This window comes from Arvicanthis niloticus, chromosome 6 (genome assembly GCF_011762505.2).
Source record: "Arvicanthis niloticus isolate mArvNil1 chromosome 6, mArvNil1.pat.X, whole genome shotgun sequence".
Classification (NCBI taxonomy): domain Eukaryota; kingdom Metazoa; phylum Chordata; class Mammalia; order Rodentia; family Muridae; genus Arvicanthis; species Arvicanthis niloticus.
Window position 1 is genome coordinate 90,577,459 of NC_047663.1, and position 22,416 is coordinate 90,599,874.

At 44.8% G+C, this 22,416-nt stretch overlaps 1 protein-coding gene across 4 annotated transcripts in view; it reads right to left on the reverse strand.

Annotated features, from left to right (window-relative positions):
* The window catches only part of Ift140 (intraflagellar transport 140), an 87,242-nt gene that overhangs the window by 59,914 nt on the left and 4,912 nt on the right, over positions 1–22,416 (reverse strand). For all 4 annotated transcript variants that reach the window (XM_034507486.1, XM_076937159.1, XM_076937160.1 and 1 more), the window contains exons 4-12: positions 14,774–14,895; positions 14,498–14,640; positions 10,956–11,131; positions 6,632–6,723; positions 5,905–6,011; positions 5,082–5,227; positions 3,153–3,356; positions 2,730–2,802; positions 2,041–2,132 (exon numbers count right to left, since the gene is read on the reverse strand). In XM_034507486.1, coding sequence (XP_034363377.1) covers positions 2,041–2,132; positions 2,730–2,802; positions 3,153–3,356; positions 5,082–5,227; positions 5,905–6,011; positions 6,632–6,723; positions 10,956–11,131; positions 14,498–14,640; positions 14,774–14,895 — 1,155 coding nt within the window. The remainder of the gene's footprint in view (positions 1–2,040; positions 2,133–2,729; positions 2,803–3,152; positions 3,357–5,081; positions 5,228–5,904; positions 6,012–6,631; positions 6,724–10,955; positions 11,132–14,497; positions 14,641–14,773; positions 14,896–22,416) is intronic.

Sequence of the window (22,416 nt, forward strand, 5' to 3'; positions counted from 1 at the left end):
ATCTTATGATCTAGACTAGCGCCCATTCCTTCTTTCCAGGAGGGTGTAAGGGCACATGGTGCTTCCTCACTACCTAATGTCCACACACCTTCTCACTTCAGTCTTTCCCCTGGCACTGATTATGTCTGGCATTCACTGCCTGTCACCAGAAATAACAGCATGATGCCAGGGCCTACATGAGCAGCACATGAGGCACAAGATGATGTATATGACAATCTCAGTGAAGCAAACACTCAAAGAAACAACTCAAAGTCCCACATAAAAACCACTGAAGGGAAATAGAGTAGCAACTGGATCTGGGAGAGAAGCGGGGGAGGGGAGCTGGGAGGAGGGGAGGCTGCAGTTCAGACATGTTGTATGAGAGAAAAAAAAATCCACTCCAGGACTGGAGAGATGGCTTATGAAGATTAGAATGTAGTTCCTCAAAACCCACATAAAGCCAGACACAATGGCACGTCCCTGAATCCTAGTAATGGTGGGACAGGAGGCTGAGGCAGGCAGATACTTGGAAGCTTGTGGGAAAGCTAGCCTGGCACATGTGGTGAAGTTCCAGGTCAAGGAGAGACCCTGTCTCACGTGAAAAGCTGAAGGAGCAAGAAGACGAATACCTGATGTTGTCCTCTGAACCCCCCATGTACAACATGTATATGTGCATACAGTCTTCCTTTCCTCCCTCCCTCTCCCTCCCTGCCCCCCCCACTTGTATAAAACTATAGACAGACTCTCAATCTTGTCATAAAACATTGCTTCACATAATTAGTTGAACAGTTGCCTCCCAAAATTACATCTGCAAAGACCCTTTCACAGCAGGACTTTTGTTGCTATGAGAGAGTCTTTGCAGATGTAAGTAAATCAAGGCTTTCTTTATTTTTATGGTTCTGGGAATGCACCTCAGGGCTCTGTCCAATCTAGACACTGTAATAATCCATACTCCCAGCACCAAGAATTTCAGATGAAATCCTTCTGAGTTAGAACGAGTCCTAAAACCACTGACAAGAAATTTTGGTTTCTGTGCTCTGGATGAGACCCAGGTCCCTCTTCATGCTAAGCACACAGCCCATCAGTGAACTATATACTCTAGTGAAAGTCTGCTATTTGTTTTAAAGATTTGTGTGTATGCATGTTTCAATCACATGTATATCTGCATACCACATACATGCCCTGGATCTCTCTTGGAGATCAGAAGAGAGTAGCTGATCCCCTGGAACTGGAGCTATGGATGGTTGTGAGCCACCAGGAACAGAACCCAGTATTTGTAAGAACAAGTGCTCTTCACTGCTGAGCCATCTTTACATGCTTTCAAAGTGTTTTTATCAGACATGAAGAGAAGACATAGGAAATATGATATAGGAAAGCGACATGTGAAGAACAGATCAGAATCTACGGAAACCTCTGCAAACCAAGGAACCACAGACTGACAGGACCACCAGCTCCTGGAAATTTCAAGAGATGGGAACAATTTCTTGGCAAAGCTCTCTGAAGAAACTTGCTCTGACCAACCTAGATTTAGGATTTGATTTCCAGAACGTGAGAGGAAAATACCTTCTTTTCCTTTAAGCCACTGTTTTGTGGAAACGTGCTGCGGCAGCCACAGCAGGTCAGTACCGTGTCAGTCCTGGGCTCTAGCCAGGCACAACGGAGTGCAGACAGGGACGATGTCTGACACAGATGCTGTGCTGAGGCTGGTCACTGTAAGAGGCCAGCACTGAACTACTGTACAGTATAGAAGGTACTCCCATTCTGGCTTCATTCTCACACGGAGAATGGCTCATCCAGAAACGTCATCTAAACTGACAGCACAAAGCCTTCAGGATGTATGGTAAACTGACATGCATTTCCTCCTCTGTATAGTCAAGGTCCAGTGAAATGGACCTTGTCCCTGAAAAAGGATCTAACTCTGTCTTCCTCTTTCAGAGGTCATAGCCATGGATGGGTAGGCTACCCCGGAGCCTGTATTTTGCAGTGAGCCACCTGATGGAAAGATAGTATTTTCAACGTGGCTCAACTTTATCGTCACACTCACTGTCAACAGTCACTCACCTGCCAGGTCCGGACTTGGAGTCGGTTTGGCTCCACAGTGTAAATGCTTTCCTCGTACATGGCTAGCACTGATGTTTCACACAGGAATGTCCCTGAAATGAAAAGTGAGCAATGAAACAGCGGCAGCATGGTACAAGTCCTGTGTGTGTGGAATCCCTACTAGGCCTAGTTCTCATGGTAACTCCTTGAGGAGACTATCTTACCTGAATCTTGTACAAAGTTCTAGAATAAAAAAGAAAAAAAGATAGTACAAACACTAAAAATGTAAAGCCAAGAGACATGAAAATACAATAAAAAAGAAGGAAAGGAGACACCAAAGGAACGTCTGCTCAAACTTAGGGAAGTACGGAGGTTCCTCGGGCCTAGGCCTGATCTGGGAGATTCAACTCGCCGACCCACCCTGCTTATCAGCCTGATTTCCTCTCCCCTGGTTGAAGGTGTTTCCAGGAGCTCAACATGTAGGACAGCGAGCCTGACAGCACATGCCCACATCATGAGGAACTCTGGGGGTTTCTATGGCCCTGCCACAGGTGCTGAGGAGCATGTCAGTCAGGGAGGTTGACAACACACACAACAGAAGACATCTTAGCGCCTGCCGTTCTAGTCATCCTTGAGATAAAGGTATGCATCCTTGCTCCTTGGGACTCACAGGACAGAGGAGCCCTCTCCGAGCATAAAGAGATTCTAACCTGCATTTCTTAAGGTGGATCCTGAAGGTTCAAAGATCGCCACCTGTTTTCCATTCCAGACAGCCACAGCATCCTACAGGAACATGGGTGCCGGAAAGCAGAGGTAAGAAAGAGTACGACACAGACCACAGACCCACTGTGTGTTCCACGGCCACCCTCTTCCTGCATCACTGAGGCTCACCATGCTGGGAGCCTGCTTCAGGTCACTGCATCTTCCATGGATACAGGTTTAGACCTAAAACGCTTGTGTGCTTTTAGTATTTTCTTTATAAATATGACACACGTGGACATTCAGGGTGGTGAGCCAGGGTGGGCATGAGAATGGCTTAAGCTGCTTTGAGTTACCCTAATGCCCCAGCAGGCAGTTCTTCTGCCTACATAGAAGACCCTTATCTAACGCCCACAGGCACCCTCAGCAGTCACCTTGGTGGCGAATACTCCACTGATGTGCATGTCGGTGCGCAGGCTGTGTGTGCCCCCCGTGGACAGGAAAGACACATTGACTAGGCTTGGGGAGATCTGCACGGCAGCCACTTGCTGGTGGAAGTGTGATGACATGGCTTGCTCACTGAGGATGGACACGGACTCAGCGCTGCTCACCGCCAGAAGGTTCTTCCTGGAGCCCCACTTCAGTACCATGTAGGGAGAATCAAATGTATAAACAAAGCAGGAGGGACACAAGCAGGAACTACATAAATGCCCCCATGAGAGACACAGGCAGGAACTATCTAAATGCCCCCATGAGAGGCCATAGCCACTTCTTGTTGTTTAAAAAACAACTTAAAAACTTTAAAAAGGTAAAATATGTACATTGTAGAACAATCTTAAAATACTGATAGATGTGAGCTGTGAACTGGCAGGCAGACACCTCTGTGGCTGTTCTACCCAAGGTCTGCTCTAACCACAGGGCATCCATTAGAAATTTGCCATTCGATTATGACATTCATATATATTATTTTCTATGAATTTATAGAAAATTTATACCATTAAATTACCCAGCTTTCTTCTGCTGGTGAGAATGTTAGTTTCCTAGCTTCAAGTCTATCTGATATGTTCAGTTTTCAACAAATAATTAAGAGCCATGTAAAAGACTAGAATATGGCCAAAGGAGAGGGGTCAAGTAGGTGTGAAAGGATCCAGATGATGCTGGGCTCAGCAAGACTTCACAGAAGGCTGCTACCAATGTGCTCATTCCCACAAGCATCCTACTGGAATACTGGAAGGTGTGGTGACTGTCTCTTCAGACAGAGTGGCAACAAAGTGACAAATTAACAACAAAATGCTCCCAGGAAATGAAGCACATGTACAAACCTGTATACAAATGTTCATAGCAGCTTCATTCCTAACAGCCCCAAGGTGGGAACAACCCAAACACCAGTCAGCTGAGTAACAGAAAAACTCTGCTCTACCTATACAACAGGATACTTAACCACAGAAAGGAATACTGACACCTGGGGGTGACATGCAAGAAGCAGGAGGCCAGCAAAGAAGTCACAAACACTGGGTTTTATATGCCTCTCTCCTCTCCCTCTCCTTCTCTCTCCCTTTCTCTCTCTCCCTAACATCCATCCATCCATCCATCCATCCATCCATCCATCCATCCATCCAGTGTTTTGAGACAAAGTCTCTCTTCACAGCCTTGACTGTCTTGGAACTCAGGGATCCACCTGCCTCTGCCTCCTAAGTGCTGTGGTTAAAGGCGTGCGCCACTCTGCCTAGCTATACACTTTATTACGCTTCATTATTTATGAGATGTCCAAAGCAGACAAATCCAATCACAATGTGTATTACTGACTGTGGCAGGCTGGGAGAAGAAAAGCAGAGGAGAGGTATGGATTTCTCTTAAGAGTAATAAAAGTGTTTTAAAGTTTATTGTAAAGAAAAAAAATTGTGGTGAAGGCTGGCAAAACTCTGTGAATATACTAAAAAAAAAAATCACTGGGTATGTAACTTGTATCTTGATGAAGCTGTTTTAAACATATTTATATATGAATATCTGTAAGTAGAGACAGAGGAACTGGTAAATAGATCAACAGATATTAAAATACATCCACAATCCCTTGTCTGCAATACTGAAATTAAAGGACATTTAAAATGTATTCTTTTTTTTTTTCCTTTTGAGACAGGGTCTTATCAGGAGACCCAGGTTGGTCTTTCTTGAACTCAAGAACTTCATGGCTCAGGTTCCTAAGTATTGGGATTATGCATCTGTATAATTTCTTATTAGTGTTATTTTTCTGGTGCTAAATTGAGTAACTGATGAAAATAAACATGCTCCAAGTTAATTATGTTCACTTTTTGGTACAGCAGTCAGTGAGAGCATCAAATGCGAATCAGAGCTGTATACTGCACCTTTATCTGTGTGATGTTTCCTTCAAGCTCAGTAGGTGTCTGAAGAGCCCACATGTCCTTGCCCTCTGCTCCACGGCCACTTGGGGAGGTTGGCACTTTTTTCCACATAGCTATTCGTCCTTTATGGGTACCTGCTGCCAGGAGACCTACAGGTAAAAACAAAGCGCATGTTAGTTGGGTTGAGAAAGATTTAAAAGGTGGTGGTGAATGCTGTGTTCAGTTTGCAATCTGCCTCACTCAGGCTGCTTCGGAGCCCCACTAGTGCTGAGCGGGACCTCAGTGACACTCTGATTCACCTCCTAACTTCCTGTCCATGGTATTGGCACAAGTGTGCATTTGTATACTTTCACTGTTGCACAAACATGACCCATAGCATGCCAGGAAGGAACAGGTACCAATGTATAACGTCAGTGTCACTCTCTTGGTTTTACTGAGACAGGGTTTCTCTGTGTAGCCCTGGCTGTCCTGGAATTTGCTCTGTAGACCAGGCTGGTCTTGAACTCAGAGCTCTCCCTCCCTCTGCCTCAAGTGAAGAGGTACACACCACCACCACCTGGCATCTTTCTTTTTCTTTTTTTTTTTAAATAGTATTTCATTTTGTAGCCTTTGCTGTCCTGGGACTCAAAACATAGACCAGGCTGGCCTTGAACTCTCAGAGAGTCACCCGCCTCTGCCTTCTGAGCACTAGGATTAAAGGGCTGTGCCACCATGCCCAGTTTCCATTCCACTTTTGAATAGGCTCTACATTCCTCTTTAACTTATTTTCTTGACACAGTGCTTGAAGTTGTTTCTATTCTTTTCATTTCAGACCAAGAAATCTTACCTTTGGCTTTACAAAAACACACACAGTTTATATTCTCTCCCTTTTCAAAGCCAAACTTCTCCTGTAGACTCAGTATGTAATTCTCTCCCCGTTCTAAGTCCCAGAACCTGCAATAGAAGGGGAAAGTGCTGTGAAGGGCTATATTAGCACCCTCCTCTGATCTGAGGGCTATACAAAGAGCTGTGCTCTACAGACTCCTAATACAAGAAGGAACTTGATCTTATACTGTTACTAAAGCAGAGTTTACATGACTGTAGAAGAAGAAGAGAGCATAGAAATCCCAGCCACACATGGCAACAGTGAACATTACGCTGAACTGAGTGGCCAAAAAGATGCCAAAATGCCTGTTTTTATGCCAATCATAAGAAACCATGCAGAACTAGGTTTGGCAGGATATACCTGTAATCCTAGTTACTTGAAAGGCAGAGCAGGAGCATTGTTGGACACCAGCATAAACAGCAGCAACAAGACCCTATGTCAGAAAACAAATTTCTTCCAAACCAGGCAAAGTGATTACGAGGGCAGTATATATCATGGCCTGCTGAAGGCATAGGGATGGCAGGGAGGACAGCTAGAGTAGGTGAGTACTCTGGGGCCTCTACTGTTGAGTTACATAGACCTGTATAATACATGAGAATTCATCACAATATGCACATTCTGTGCATGTTAAAAGAGTCTGTTCCTGACATGATTTTCCAGGGATCTGTATTCGAGGACAACTTCTCACCTGAGCACAGGTTCCCCAATAGCTGTCACAAGAAGGCTGCCCTCTATCAAAGTGATATCTGCCCGGCGGCCTGTCTTCCCACTCAACTTTACCTGTATGAGGAAAAAGGCAACTTGAAAGCAGTACCAGGCTCTCACCGAGATGCCTGATGAAATTGTGTTAGCCTGGCATCTGGTCCTCAGTGACATTACTGAGACTCACAGAGGGGGGACCACACAGGGCAAATGGTGGAGCCTGGCATCTGGTCCTCAGTGACATCACTGAGACTCACAGAGGGGGGACCACACAGGGAAAATGGTGGAGCCTGGCATCTGGTCCTCAGTGACATTACTGAGACTCACAGAGGGGAGCCACACAGGGAAAATGGTGGAGCCTGGCATCTGGTCCTCAGTGACATCACTGAGACTCACAGAGGGGGGACCACACAGGGCAAATGGTGGAGCCTGGCATCTGGTCCTCAGTGACATCACTGAGACTCAAAGAGGGGGGCCACACAGGGCAAATGGTGGAGCCTGGCATCTGGTCCTCAGTGACATTACTGAGACTCACAGAGGGGGGACCACACAGGGCAAATGGTGGAGCCTGGCATCTGGTCCTCAGTGACATCACTGAGACTCAAAGAGGGGGGACCACACAGGGAAAATGGTGGAGCCTGGCATCTGGTCCTCAGTGGCATCACTGAGACTCACAGAGGGGGGACCACACAGGGAAAATGGTGGAGCCTGGCATCTGGTCCTCAGTGACATCACTGAGACTCACAGAGGGGGGACCACACAGGGAAAATGGTGGAGCCTGGCATCTGGTCCTCAGTGACATTACTGAGGCTCACAGAGGGGGGCCACACAGGGCAAATGGTGGAGCCTGGCATCTGGTCCTCAGTGACATCACTGAGACTCACAGAGGGGGGCCACACAGGGAAAATGGTAGAAATGGAAAGCTGGCGTAACTCTTAAGAGGTTGTGCAGTGATAATTATGGAATTTTGGTTTCTTTAAAAAACACAGACATTGTAAGAACGTGCTTTCATTTTAACCTCAGGGATGGGATGTGGGGCTGCTTTGGACTGTCCCCAGTAGCTGACTATGATTTGTCTCGAGCTCTCGCAGAGGCATGGTTTTACCCACTGTAGACAGTCTCTGCAATTGTGTGACCTTTGGAATTTTTGAAACTTTTCAGAGGGTATATAAATGCTATTGCCCCAGTAGTTGGGGTGGGTGGTTGTACGCCATTTAGGAAGGTTGGTTGCAGTTTGTTAGTAGCTGTGGCCAAAGAAGAAACAAAAGGAAAGAAATTAGATTCAGGGATTTTTCTAATTCCTCTCTTCTCTATCCTTGTTTCTCTCCAATCTAGTGTTAGGGGATAAAACAGGGGGGATTAAGGGTGAAAAAAAGAAAAACCCTCAAAGGAGCAGAGACTAGCTACAGGGTTGATCTGGAGAGATGGTTCAGTGGTTAAGAGCACTGACTGCTCTTCCAGAGGGCCAGGGTTTGATTCTCAGCATCCACATGACTGTTCACAACTGTCTTTATTTCCAGTCCCAGGGGATTTAACAACCTCTTCTTGTCTCAGTGGGTACTAGGTTCACTCTTGGTACACAGACATCCATGCAGGCAGAACACCCATACACATAAAAAAAAAAATTCTAAAAGGATCTCCAACCTAGTGCACTGTGGGCATTCCAGAGTGAACACTAGGCAAGCTGGGTGCTCCTTGTTCTGTCATGACTTCTTTAGGAAAGGTTTCCCACCCTTACTTTGTGTAGAAAGCAAACTTTCCCAGAGTCCGGCAACCAGTAAGGAGCTAATCAGGTACCTGAGGCAAGGTGCTATGAACTAACTGTATCTCCTCTCCATTCCTTCATATGCTGAAGCACAGCCTACCTATGTGACTGTGCGTGCAGTCGGCCTTTAGAAGGTAATTAAGGGAGGGTGGTGGACTCAGACCTTAGGACCAGATACAGCAGCAAACTCATGTTCACACTCTTCCTCACACTCATGTGTTTTTTTGCTCCTCCACTCTAGACTCCATACAAGCACACAGGGAGGCTGTGGGGAGTCGACAGAAGGTGGCTATCATCCTTGTAGCCATCTTGAGCCACATACCCTGACAAGAGACTTGCTTACAATAGCCTACAACAGCTGAGCACACTATGATAACATCTTGTTTTAGATACCCAGGATTTTCTCTTGGATGTGTGAGACTTAAAGGTGTGTGACTTAAGGGCATGACTTAGAGATCAGATTTAGATATAAGACTTAAAAGCATGACTTAAAGGCGGGGCTTAGAAGTAAGACATATAAAAGGCGAGAGGCAGACAGAAGAAATTATTAGACAGATGAGACTCGAGACTAGAACTTGGAATTAGAAACTTGGAACTTGGAGGCACTAGGGACTAGGAACTAGGGACTAGGAACTCAAGACTTGGGACTTGGACTAGGAGGAGAGACTGAAGAATAAACGGGATTGAATCACACTCTGTCTGGTCTCCATTCTTCAAGTCCGTCCTCATTCTCTCTCTTGCTGAACCCCGCCCACTGACCAGAGCAGCTCGGGGCAGAGCGGGCTCTAACAATTTAGCCCCCAAGGCTTTTGGCAGTGCGGGTTCCAACATTGATAGCTCAGACCGCGACATTTTGGCCCCCAAGCATGGGGCAGTGCGGTCGCAACAGGAGGCCACTTGATGAAATCCAGAAAGCAGGTTTCTCAACAAGAACTGACCTAGTGGCCAGGCTGTGGTGGCACACACCTTTAATCCTAGCATTTAGGAGGCAGAGGTAGGTGAATCTCTGAGGTCAAGGCTAGCCTGGTCTACTAAGCAAGTTTCAGGATAGCCAGGGATAGAGAAGCCCTATCTTGAAAAACAAAACAAAACAAATAAACAAACCAACCCCTAGAAGGACTTCCTGCCTCCAGAACTATGAGTGAGACCTGTATGTTGTTAAACTATATAGTAAGTGGCTATTTCTCAAGTTGGCTCAAGCTGACTATGACCCCATGTCCTTGGAGCTCATGGAATTCATGGCTACTGTTACAGGACACAAGGAGCTCTCTGACCTAGAGGAATATCTTTATGAAAAAGTCTAGCATTCTCTTTGGTTCATGGATTCTTATAAATCAAGGGACCAGTGGGGCATTCTGGCTTCCATCTGTAATCTCAGAACTTAATAAACTAAGGCAGGAGGATTAGGAGTTCAAGGTCAGTCTTGGCTAAACAGCAAGTTCCAGGCCAATGTGGCACATAAGACCTTGTCTCAAAACAAAATAGTTGAAATAAGCCAACTCCTCAAAAAAACCAAACAAACAAAAAAACCCAAGGCAAAACCCCCAAACAAACAAACAAACAAACAAACCTAATCAAACCCCAAAAACTGATAAAAGAAACAACAGGGGCTAGAGAGATGGCTCAACAGGGAAGAGCACTGGCTGCTCTTCCAGAGGACTTAGGTTCAACTCCCAGTACCCATTTGGAGGCTCACAACTCCAGTTTCATGAGATTCAACACCCTCTTCTGTTCTCTATGGGCACCAAGCATGTATGTGTGTACAGACACACGTGCCGGCAAAACACTTACACATACTTAAAAAAGGGAGCGGGGACAAAAGGTTAACAGGGGCAGCAAGCAGCAGTGCTCTGAGATGAACTGTACAGGAACACAGGTGGCCTCATCCAGGAGCATGTGGCGGTGCTGAACGCCTTCCTGGTGGACCTCTTAAACATGTAGCGGGACTCAGGCTAACAATACAGCTCTATGTCTTTCATCAACACCCTCGTATCTTAAAAGCATTACAGTTTAGCAAGGTAACTAGCATTTGCTCACTGTGTGAATGCCTATGGCAGCAAACAGTTGGTGTGAAGGACCACTTTGTTGAAGTGACATTGCAACAGACACTGGGCAATGCCACCCCCAACTCTGGGCCAATGAAAGAGCCTCCTTATATAGCCGAAAAGTGGGGACCATGTCTCCTGTTCATCCAGTTCTGTTGTGGAAGCCCAATGGGATGCCGAGGCTGAATTCTTTAATTGAGAAGGGGACCGACCCGGAGCAAGCCTGGCAACCTAGGCAACACTGGTCCTCTCCACATCTGTCCAGAGGCACTGGAAAATCTCTCCTTTTCCTCACTTACACCAAATGGCCAAGAGTGAAAAGGGACACTGATTAGCTAAGTTAGTTGCTCTATCTTGCAAGCGACAGTGAGCTCTCAATCTTGCTAACCAAGATTGAAAAGACAGTCAAAGCAGGCAAGAAAACCTGGTCCCAGGTCTTTTAGCATACCTAAGCATGTTGGCTAGCCCAGGCTAGCCCCACATCTTGCTCCTTCACCTACCTTCATGACTTCTTCAGCTTCTCCCTCAGGAGTCACCACATACAGAGACAGTAGAAGGTTCTGTGTGACCACAACCAGTGCCTCTCTCTTCTCGATGTAGAACAGTGTCTGGATGGAGCTGTCTGTGGATGCCACCTGGGCAGTCTTGCCCTTTTCATCCACATAGTGCACTGTCCCTAGGAAAAGAGGTGGCTCCTGGGTCATCTGTCTTTCTTTTTTTTTTTTTTTTTTTTTTTGGTTTTTCGAGACAGGGTTTCTCTGTGTAGTCCTGGCTGTCCTGGAACTCACTCTGTAGACCAGGCTGGCCTCGAACTCAGAAATCCGCCTGCCTCTGCCTCCCGAGTGCTGAGATTAACATCTGTCTTTCAATAATATCCACTAGCAGCCATTTCTATTTCCTTAAAGATGCTCTGACAGCACAGCTACCATCTTTATAAGAACTTAAGGATTTCTGAGTTCGAGGCCAGCCTGGTCTAGAGTGAGTTCCAGGACAGTCAGGGCTACACAGAGAAACCCTGTCTCGAAAAAAGAAAGAAAAAAAAAAAAAGAACTTAAGTCATTTGCCACAATGTTTCCCTGGCTGAACCATCCCTGAAGTGGTCCCTGCTTTCCTGCTTGGGCTAGCTTTTCTGTGAGTACTTCTCTGCTGCTCTCTTGGGAGACATCAGTTAGCATCCAGACATCTGACTCTCTGCTCAGTGTCTTCAGGTTTGTTTGTCTGTTTATTTTTTATTTTATTTATATGGGTGTTTTGCCTGTTTGTACATATGTGTACCATATTCATGCAGTGATCACAGAGGTCATCAGATTCTCATGGGATTGGAATTAAAAATGTTTGTGAGCCACCATATGGATGCTGAAAGTCAAACCTGGGTCCTCTGGAAGAGCAGCCAGGGTTCTTAACCACTGAGCGATGTCTCCAGCCCCAAAGACTTATTTGCTCATGTATTTTATGTATATGGGCATTTTGTGTGCATGTATGTCAGCACACCCGAGGAGGGCATTACAGGTGGTTGTCAGCAACCAAGTGGTTGCTGGGAAGTAAACTCAGGACCGCTGGAAGAACAGCCAGTGCTCTCAACCACGGAATCATCTCTCCAGCCTTCTGTAGGAGTATTTAGACCCTCCCTATCCTGAGACCCTAAAGGATGACTCTGCCCTTCAGGTCTCAAGCCATTAGGTGCATTATTTGCTACCATCTTCCTCTTTTGTCCTCCCAAGCTCCTTAGCACGTAAGCTTCAGCAGTCAGTGGCCTCTTCTCCCCAACTACACTCCTTCTCTTCCTGTCCTGCCCTAAACTACCACTTCAGCATGAGTCAGCAGCATCTGGTCTGCCTCCTATGTTTCTTCTTAGGTGTCTGAAGGATGGATGAGTTCCCAGGATTCTCTGGCTCATTTCTGAAGTTCTTGGGGAGCCTCCTCAGGGGACCTTCTTGTCCTCTGGTCACATCTTATTCTTCATGAAATACTTGAGTTCTTGTTAAATGGGAAGTTCACAATCACCTATGTTAATTTTAACAATTAGTATTTAACAAGCGGAGATTACGGAACAGGTCTTTTACAGGCAAGACAGCAGACACTAACATAATTCCCATCTTCCACAGAGGGAAATTAAAACACAAAGAACTTGTATCCTAAAGCCTTCATCTTGGGGAACAGGCAGTTGTAAATCTAGATCCCCCATTGCTCTCTCTGTACACATCCTCTTCCAGGCTACTAGCATCAGTCTGTCCATCTCAGCCCTCCTTCCTATACCCTTCTCTCTGGCCCATGGTGATGCACCTGCTGAGATATTCCCTCAATTGAGGAAACTGAGTCTTCCTCAATGGCCCCTCTACACTGGCTCTCTTTATTCTCTAAAACAAAAGATTTCTCCTATTCAAAAACTATAAACTTGGGGACTAGAGAGATGGCTCAGAGGTTAAAAGCACTGGTTGCTCTCCCAGAGGAACCCAGGTTCAAATTTTAGCACATGCATGGCAGTTCACAACTGTATGTGGTTCCAGTTACAGGGCATCTGACACCTCTATGTATGCCTATACTTAGAGGAAGGATACCAATGTAAATAAAAATTTAAAAAAACTATAAACCCTATGAACTCTTCCAGTATCAGCAGCCTCCCTTCTCAAACCTAATCACCTCCTATGGTTCTGCTGTTGATGCTTGGTCTGTTGCTACATATTGTAATGCTCAATTCTGTACCCAAAGGTCTACTGGCCTGTGAGTAAATTCTCATATTTACCAGCGTTTGCGGTGTAAACCTTGCTCCTTAACTTAAAACTATTGGTTAATAAACATGCCTATAGCCTATGGCTGGGAAGAAAAGAGGTAGGTGGGGCTTCAGTTCCTGGCCTTGGGGTCTGAGGAGGGACCATGAGGAGAGGGAGAAGGGAGGAGGAGGGCATCATGGGAAGAGATGGACTATGATCACATGGCCAGGAGAAACAGCAAGAATTTGGGGTATACTGCTAGGGAGGTGGCCAGGCTAGCAGTTAGAGAAGTAGATTAGGGGTCACGTGCTTAGAATAAGTAATTGTCAAAGTCAAATAAAATAAGCATAGTCTGAGCCTCATTCATTCATAAATTAGACAAGGATAAGATTAAATTAGTTCAACTACATACCACACAAGACTGTTACTCTTTCTCACTAGCTTCAGGGTGCACTTGTCTCAGCCCTGGCTGGGATCAATGTCTCCTGCTTATACTAAGAATAAGTGGTACTAAAATCATCAGTCAGTTAGCGTGGTAGGAGAGCTATAATTTCCGTCCCCAGAAAGCTTAGGCAAGAGGGTGGCCAAGATTTTAAGATTAGATTAGGGAAAACCAAAACAATTTCCCTCACACTGCCACACATACACACAGAATAGGAAAACAATACAATCAACAGACGGTGTTTAATAGTAACCTCTGTGTGGTAGTGGTGGTGCACGCCTGTAATCTCAGCACTTGCGACGTAGAGGCAGGTGATCTCTAAGTTGTAGACCAGTCTGGTCTACACAGCATGTTTCAGGCCTACCACGGGTACAGAGTAGTAAGATCCTGTCTCAAAAACCAAACACAACCCCCCTCAAACCAAACAAAACCAATGGAAAAAAAGAAACAAAACAAAAACGAATTAACAAACCAATCAACCGAACAAAAATCCTAAACCCTTCCTCATGAGCTGGGCATAGTTGGTGGACGCTTGCGATCCCAACATTTTGGAGATTTTGGCAGGAGGAAGATCATAAATTAGAGACAAGCCTATGCTACATAGTAAGACCCTATCACACACACACACAAAAGCAACCCCCCCAAAAAGAACCCAAAACATCTTTAGGAAAACCCTTCAACACAAATTAAGATGGCCTGTCCTCATGTCTGCTAGAGCAAAGCACAGCACCATCTAAGCAGGAGAGCAGCTTGAAGGAGCCCAGCATCCGATGATCCCCGCACTGTGGTCTGCCTCCCTTGCACACAGTAGCACTGCTGTCAGCCTAAAGTCCTAGCCAAGCCTCCCTCACAGTCTTCCATTTCTCCAATTACATCCCAAGTTGCTCACCATCCATGAGACTGACAAAGAAAGACAGCCCCTCTTGAGACCCCGTCTTCAGGAAACTTCCAAAGCTGCTTTTTCTCCAGTTAAACATGTCCAGGGCTTTCTCATCCCCACTTACTGCTGCCTTTGCCAACTGAACCAGATCCCTGAGAGTAAAGAATATAACAGTTAAGATTCCCAGAATGACTTGGGGCTGGGTCCATATGGGTCAAGAGCCATACACCCCACCCCCAGGATGAAGGGAGACATATGCTAAACTACATGGGGTTTCATACTTACTCCCCAGGAGGGGGAAGCCGGAAGATGCAATGGGTGAGTGCTTTCCCGTATTCATGTTTCAGGAGTGGTGTCCCCTGTACTCGGCCTCGCTGGTCCAATCTCCACAGGAGCAGGACGCCGAGCTGCAAGAGGCCAACAACATTCATGAGGAACACTTCCATACAGAAAGCTCCCTACTTGGAGGTGAACAGAAATGGAGAAGCAAAACACTAGTGATTTTTCATTCAAAAAAAAATTACTGTACTACGTGTGCACTATGGGAATGTAAAATTATTCAAAAGTATTTATGGAATTGCAACTCCTATCTGCGAGCCTTCCTCTACGTCACTTCTAGAGGTAGCAGCTGCCATGTGCTTAGAATAAACTGATAACTGTAGAACAGATTTTGATTTACAGGAAGATTACAAAGACAGTACAGAGTTCCTATATTTGATACCAGTTCTCCTGCTACTAATCCATAAGGTACATGTCTTAGAATTAATGAGTTACGGCTGGGAATATAGCTCAGCAGTAGGGCTTTTTCAGTGAATTCAATCTCTAGCACTGCCAGGGGCACCAAAGAAAGCATTTGTATAGAATTAATGAGCTAATGTTTACATTACCACCAACTAAGCCCACACTACTTCATTCAGAGTTCTTCAGTTACCCTTAATATCCCTTGTTTGTCCCAGGGGCCTACCTAGGATTCCACGTGGCACTGAGTTGTCATGTCTTCTCAGGCTCCTGTGGGCTGTGATTCCCTTGGGCATTCCTTGTTGGCTTAGTTTTAAGGGGCTGCTCAGGTACATTATCCTACTAGGATTTATCTGATATTTTCTCATAACTGAATGGGGTTATGGGTTTGTTGGCGGAAGACTAGAGGGGCAGTTCCCTACTGGGAAGTCCTTACCATGAACACAATTCATCACTGTGGATATTGTCCTTGACACCCCATGCAGTAGCCTTTATCCATTGTAAAACGAGTCTTTTTCCTCTCTTTTTATGCCACACACACACATATATATATGAAGTATGCAGTGTGCATTTCTCACTTAAGGAATGGGAGTTAATATATTCTACTTCCTTGTAATGGTTTAAATAAAAATGGCTCCCATAGACCCATAGGGAGTAGCACTCTTAGGAGGTGTAGCTTTGAGGTTTCAGAAGCTCAAGCCAGGCCTAGTGTCTCGTTGTCTCTTCCTGTTGCCTGCAGGCTGCCATGCTTCCTGCCATAATGACAATGGACTAAACTTCTGAACTATAAGCCAGCCCCAATTAAATGTTTCCTTTATAAGAGTTGTTGTGGTCATGGTGTCTTTTCACAGCAAGAGAAAACCTAAATAAGATATTCCTCAAGGATGAAGTATCAACATAAATTATTTGGTCTGCTTCAACGTAAGAGATTTGTCTCTTTTCCATCATTTGTTTATTGATAAGAGCATGTTTATATCAGTATGAACTCTTGAATATTAGTTTCTGCTTTGGTTATAATCTAAATACAGTTTACTCTATTGCTCAGACTCTTCCAGATCTGATCACTGGGGCATTTCCGGTTGTCCCAGGGCATTTTTTTTTCTTTTTTCCTTTTTATTTTTTTGTTTTTTTTCCAGACAGGGTTTCATTGTGTAGTCCTAGCTATCCCAGAACTAACTCTGTAGACTGGGCTGAGCTAGAACTCACAGAGATCCTCTGTGATCCTCTGCCTCCCAAGATCTAGGATTAAAGGTGTGTGCCACCACTGTCTACCTAGCTATCCTGAGGTCCCTCACATGACTCCAAGGCATCCTGGTTCTTTCACCACTGAAAGCATTGGAAACTCAAATCTAAGTGGCAGGGAAACTGCATTCAGTCTGTAAGACTCCACCACAACGGGCTGAACAGGGCTTCCTGATTGGGGAACGGGGGTCAAGCTTTGGCAGAAGGCCATATCTCAGTTTCCATCTCTTGACCCTGATTTCTACGAACTCTCCAGGGCTGTTTCTCTGCTCAGGGCTAGCAGGCACTGCAACTATATGAACTCTGTGTGCTGCCCTCCTGTCAATCAACATCCCAAACTCCAGAGTGACACCACTTTATTGTAGGCAGAAAAAGGATTTTCAAATCATGTGGACTTCAAAAGAAACAAATTTGGCCTCCAAGAAAGATTATGCAAGATCTAAGTCAGTATGAAACGCGAGCACACATATAATGGGGAAAGGATACATAACAAAACTGACTCCTGATGACTCTGCCAGCTTTATGAAGACAGGAAAAGTATTCAGAAATCATTCTTGGTTTTGTTGTTTATTTTCTGAGACAGGGTTTCTCTGAGTAGCACTGGCTATCCTGGAACTTGCTCTGTAGACCAGGCTGGCCTCAAACTCAGAGCTCTACCTGCCCCTGCCTCCCAGGTGCTGGGATTAAAGTTGTGGGTCATCACTGATTGATTTAGAAATTATTTTTTTTTAAAAGTTTAAAAATGTTGGGGCTGGAGAGATGGCTCAGTGGTTAATAGCACTGTTTGCTCTTCCAGAGGTCCTGCGTTCAATTCCCAGCAACCATAACCATCTGCCACACCCAGTTACCATTGGGTGGCTGACAACCATCTGCAATGAGATCTGATGCCCTCTTCTGGTGTGTCTGAAAGCAGCTACAGTGTACTCATATATACATAAAATAAATAATTAAAAAAAGTTTAAAAATGTTTGTACAGTGAGAAAAAAAACATGAAAAGATAGAAAAATTAAACTTTACCAGAGCTGAGCAGTGTGAAGGACAGGGCTGTATATGCTATGACCTGTGAGACATTTGTATCTCTGACTTGAATTAGCTCCCAAATGACATCTCAGATGGGTTCCTAAACATCCATATACATTCAGATTTCTGAGGTGCTGGTTTGGAGAAGAAGTTATCGGACATAAATGCCAATTTCTTACAACAAGCCATTAACTTTGGAACAGACTTTAATTCATAGAAAGACTGCAAGGACAGTGCTGGATTCATGTATATGACACTACTCTCCCTTGCTAAGAGATAGTAGAACACATTTAAGAATTAATGAGTTAGGGCTGGGGCTGTCAGTCTATTAGAAATATACTCAGGAACAATATGTTTTACTCATTCAGTCACTTATATGACCCTGACTCTGACAGGGGGCAAAAAAATTCTGTTGTGACTATGAGTTAAACTTCCACTGGCTGACAGAGAAGCAAGTAAACAGATGTGGTGGCTGGAACAGGTATGACCCACATAGATTTATTTGTATGAATGCTTGGCCATAGAGACTGACACTTAAGAGGTGTAGCTTGTTGGAGGAAGTGTGTCACTGAAAGTGGGCTTTGAGGTCTCATATAAGCTCAAGTCTGGCCAGTGTAACACAGTCTCCTACTGCTGCCTGTGGATCAAGATGTAAAACTCTCAGCTCCTGCTCCAGCATCATGTCTGCCTGGATGCTCCCACCATGAGGATAATGGACTGAACCTCTGAAACTGTAAGCCAGCCCCAATGAAATGTTGTCCTTTATAAGAATTGCTGTCGTCATGGTATCTCAAAGACAAAAGAGAGAAAGAGAGAGAGAGAGAGAGAGGCATATGTTATGATTATATAGCTTGCTGTCCTTATGGAACTCTTTTTTTTTTTGGTTTTTCAAGACAGGGTTTCTCTGTTAGCCTTGGCTGTCCTGGAACTCACTCTGTAGACCAGGCTGGCCTCGAACTCAGAAATCTGCCTGCCTCTGCCTCCCAAGTGCTAGGATTAAAGGCGTGCGCCACCACTGCCCGGCTCCTTATGAAACTCTTAACAGTAGGAGTAGGGCTGTCTCTCTGAGTCTTTTGCTTGCCCTTGGGACCCTTTTTGTCCTACTGGGTTGACTCACTCCTTCCTGATATGAGGGTTGTGCCCGTCTTATTGTACCTTGTTATGCTGTATTTGGTTGATATCCCTGGGAGGTCTGCTCTTTTCTAAAGAGAAATGGGAGGACTAGATCTGGGGGAGAAGGGAGACAGAAAGGGAGAACTAAAAGGAGTGAAGAGAGGAGAAACTAGGTTTGGATGTATTATATGAGAGAATAAAAAAAAGAAAGGGAGAAAGGGGGAGAGAAAGGGAAAAATGGATAAATGATGTGAAGGAAAAAGAAACACAAACGCTCCATAGAAACAATGCTCATCCTCTAGAGAAAGAGAAACAGACTTTACATGACTATGAACAGCGAGCTACACATTTAGCTTTCGAAAACTACTTTTAGTTGTCACATCCATCCATCCATCCATCCATCCATCCATCCATCCATTGGGGCAGGGGCTTGAATGAGCAACACTGTATGTATGGAAGTCGGAAGACAATGGAGGGTGGGGGGTCAAGGCACTTGTAGCTAGGCCTAATGACCTAATGACCTGGATGGATTTGATCCCTAGGGCCCACAGGATGGAAGGAGAGAACCAACTCCCTCAGTTTTTTGAAAGATAAATGTGTAGCTGCCTGGGGCACATGAAACTGTCTCAAAACAAAAACAAAAAACAGAAAAACCAGTAATGTCTTGGGCTGGAGGTGTAGCTTGGTGGGCAAGTCCCTGAGTTCAATGCCCAATACTAAGAAAAGAAAGAAGAGAAGGAGAAAAATATAAAAGAAAAGAAAGGCCGGCCATGACTTGCTGGGCGATCAAACCCAGGGCTTCACACATGCTAGGCAAGTGCTCTATAACTGACTTACATCCTCAGGCTACAAGAGGTACTACTTTTCTAAGCAAAATTTTCACTTCTAGGCATTCCTTTTGTTGGGAACCACACATGCTGTGAGCTAGTTTAAACCCATAGAATGTTTTGGCAAATACAAGGTTAGGGCAAGGGATAGTGCTTAGTGTTAGAACTCTTGCCTAGCATAAATGAGGCCCTGGGTACGCTAGGGCATCCCTAGCACCCCAGTAAGACAAAATCAGCCTTACGATGGCATAAGCCCTGGCTCCTCCTGGTTCCCTTGTAGCACTTCTGTAACTTTTGTCTGTTTGTCAAAAGACTAGAAGCCACTGAAATGTTTATAAGATAGCTAAATAAGTTATGTTATTTTTATATAATAAAAAGCCAAACACAAGAGGACATCTCTACTTACCAATATAGAAAAATCTCCAAGATACATTGTAAAGTGAAAAATGAAGAAAAGGGAGTGTGCACAACATACCACATTCAAAAATTAGGCAAATAAGGACTATGCCCTTTTTATATTCTCCAAAGGCCTCATGCTAAATACTAAGTCCCAGAATCTTCAGGAGCTGCGGTCTGCTAGTTAGAGGTAAGTTAACGGAAGGCGTGACCTTGAAAGGGAGATGTCATGTTGACTGTTTCGCTCTTTGCTTCTCTGAAGTCATGATGTGAATGGATGTTTCCCTGGTACACACTTGCCATGATGGACTATGCTACCACATGCCCACATGGACAACCAGCCATGGGTTAGAATCCCAGAAACTACAAGTTAAATATTTCCTCTTTACAAATTGTTCATGTTGAGTGTTTGTTATTGTTATGAAAAACGGGAGTAAATCTTCCAGCAAAAAAGGCTTTGTTCCAAAGAGTTAATTTGAAAGTAATCACGAGGTAATGGTCAAGCATAGAGCAGAGAGACAGACACTCTGCAAAACAACTTGTTTGGACACAAAATTTCAATCATAATATGTAAGACAAGTAAGTGGGTGGAGCATGTAAGACCTGAGACGTGGTGTTGGCTAAAACAACAATTAAAAGCAATGTATGGCTTCTGGCTAACTTCTACATTAGGAAAAGACAGATGTGATGGACATTACTACAAGCATCAAAGCTTTTTTTGGGTGTGTGTGTTGTGTGCACGTTTACATGCATGCTCACACGTATGTGGGTACATGTGTGGGCATATGTGTACTTACGTGTAGAGGCCTGACACTGATGTTGGATATCGTCCTCTGCTGCTCTTCAGCTGATTTAATGAGGGAGGATCGCTCACGGAGCCCCACGCTCGCTGATTCTGGCTACTCTAGGCAGTGCTTGTTCCTCCTAGGTGCTGGGTTACAGCAGGTGTGGCAGCTACACCTGAGGTGGTCACAGGTGTTCATACATTTATGTGACCCTGAGCTAATTTTTTTCCTGGACACTTAGACAAAGCCTACAAGTTCATTGATTGTAAGAGTTTTCCCCACATAAAGCTTAGTGACACCCCCATCGGGCACTCAACCTGGCTTTTACATGGTTCTTAGGAGTTACTTCTTTTTCATTTTCCAAGACAGAGTTTTTCTGTGTAGTCCTGGCTTTTTTGGAGCCATCCCTGCAGGCAAGGCTGGCCTCTCCCTCCCAAGTGCTGGGATTAAATGTGTGTGCCTCTACCACCCAACAACTGCCGATCCAAATTCTGATCCTCACGTTTCTATGGCAAGAGCTTTATTTTCCCAGTCCAGACAAGGTAAGTTTTAAATGGACTGCATATGGGGTCATAGTACTACTTTATCAGTGTTTAGTTCCATGAATGTGATAGATACTTCATGGTGATGTGAGGTCAGGTCTGAGATCTGAGGTGCTGGATGCCTATGTATTTAGGAATAAAGTACCAAGTATCATAGTATCTGTGATGAATCTGCAAATATTCAGGAAAAAACTGCACATAGGGAGAGAAAAGGTAGACATGTTAGTGTCAACAACTGGTGACATCTGTGGGAAGGGTAGACAAGTATTCCTTGTAATATTTGTGTGTGTGTGGTGTGTGTGTGTGTGTGTGTGTGTGTCTGTATTTAGGCACTAGGCTCTTCAACTTCAAAGGACAGGAAGAGAAAGTCAAGGCGAGGTGGTTCTGGAAAATTCTGGAGGTACTGTATGTAGTTCTCTGAGGCCTCTCTGGCACCACATGGACATAGGCCTTGATATTTATAGAGTCCTTGATGAGGGTGTTGCTAAGCTTTATGTGGGGAAAACTTATAATTAATGAACTTGTGGGCTTCGTCTAAGTGCCCGGGAAAAAAAAAATTAGCTCAGGGCCACATAAATGTGTGAAATATCTGGAACTACTGTGTAGTTTCCTGGAGTTGCTTGCTGGCTTTTCTCGGTGATTTGAAACACACACATACCTCATGCACCTTTTACAAGTCAGGCTGCAGTGTACCATGGATAAAGGCTTGGATGGACTGAAGTTTAGGGAGGTTTGAATGAGAATGGCTCCCATAAGCTCACATTTAAATGCTTAGTCACCAGGGAATGTAACTGTATGAGAGGATTAGGAGGATTAGGAGGTGTGGCCTCCTTTAAGGAAATGGGTTGGGGAGTGGACTCTGAGGTTTCACAAGCCCACACCAGATACAGTGTGTCTCTCTGCTTGGTGCCTGTGTCCCATCACGATGATCATGAACAACTCTAAATCTGTAAGCAAGCCCCCAATTAATGTTTCATTTCATAAGAGCTGCCTTGGCCATGGTGTGTCTTCACAGCAGTGCATCACCACTGGGTGGCTAGGACTACTGGTAATGAGAACCTGACTGTTCTAAAGACCTGAAAAGGTTGTGGCTGAAGAAAGCGGGGAGATGGAGGGTGGGCTATGGACTGTGGAGTCTTTTCACTCTATGTGACTTTTATAAGCTTTGGAAACATGGCAACATATTATCTTTAGTTAAATGTGTACATCATGAGGTTTCTCAGCTCTGGAAGGTCATTTTGTCATAGAAAATGTCCAGTGTATTG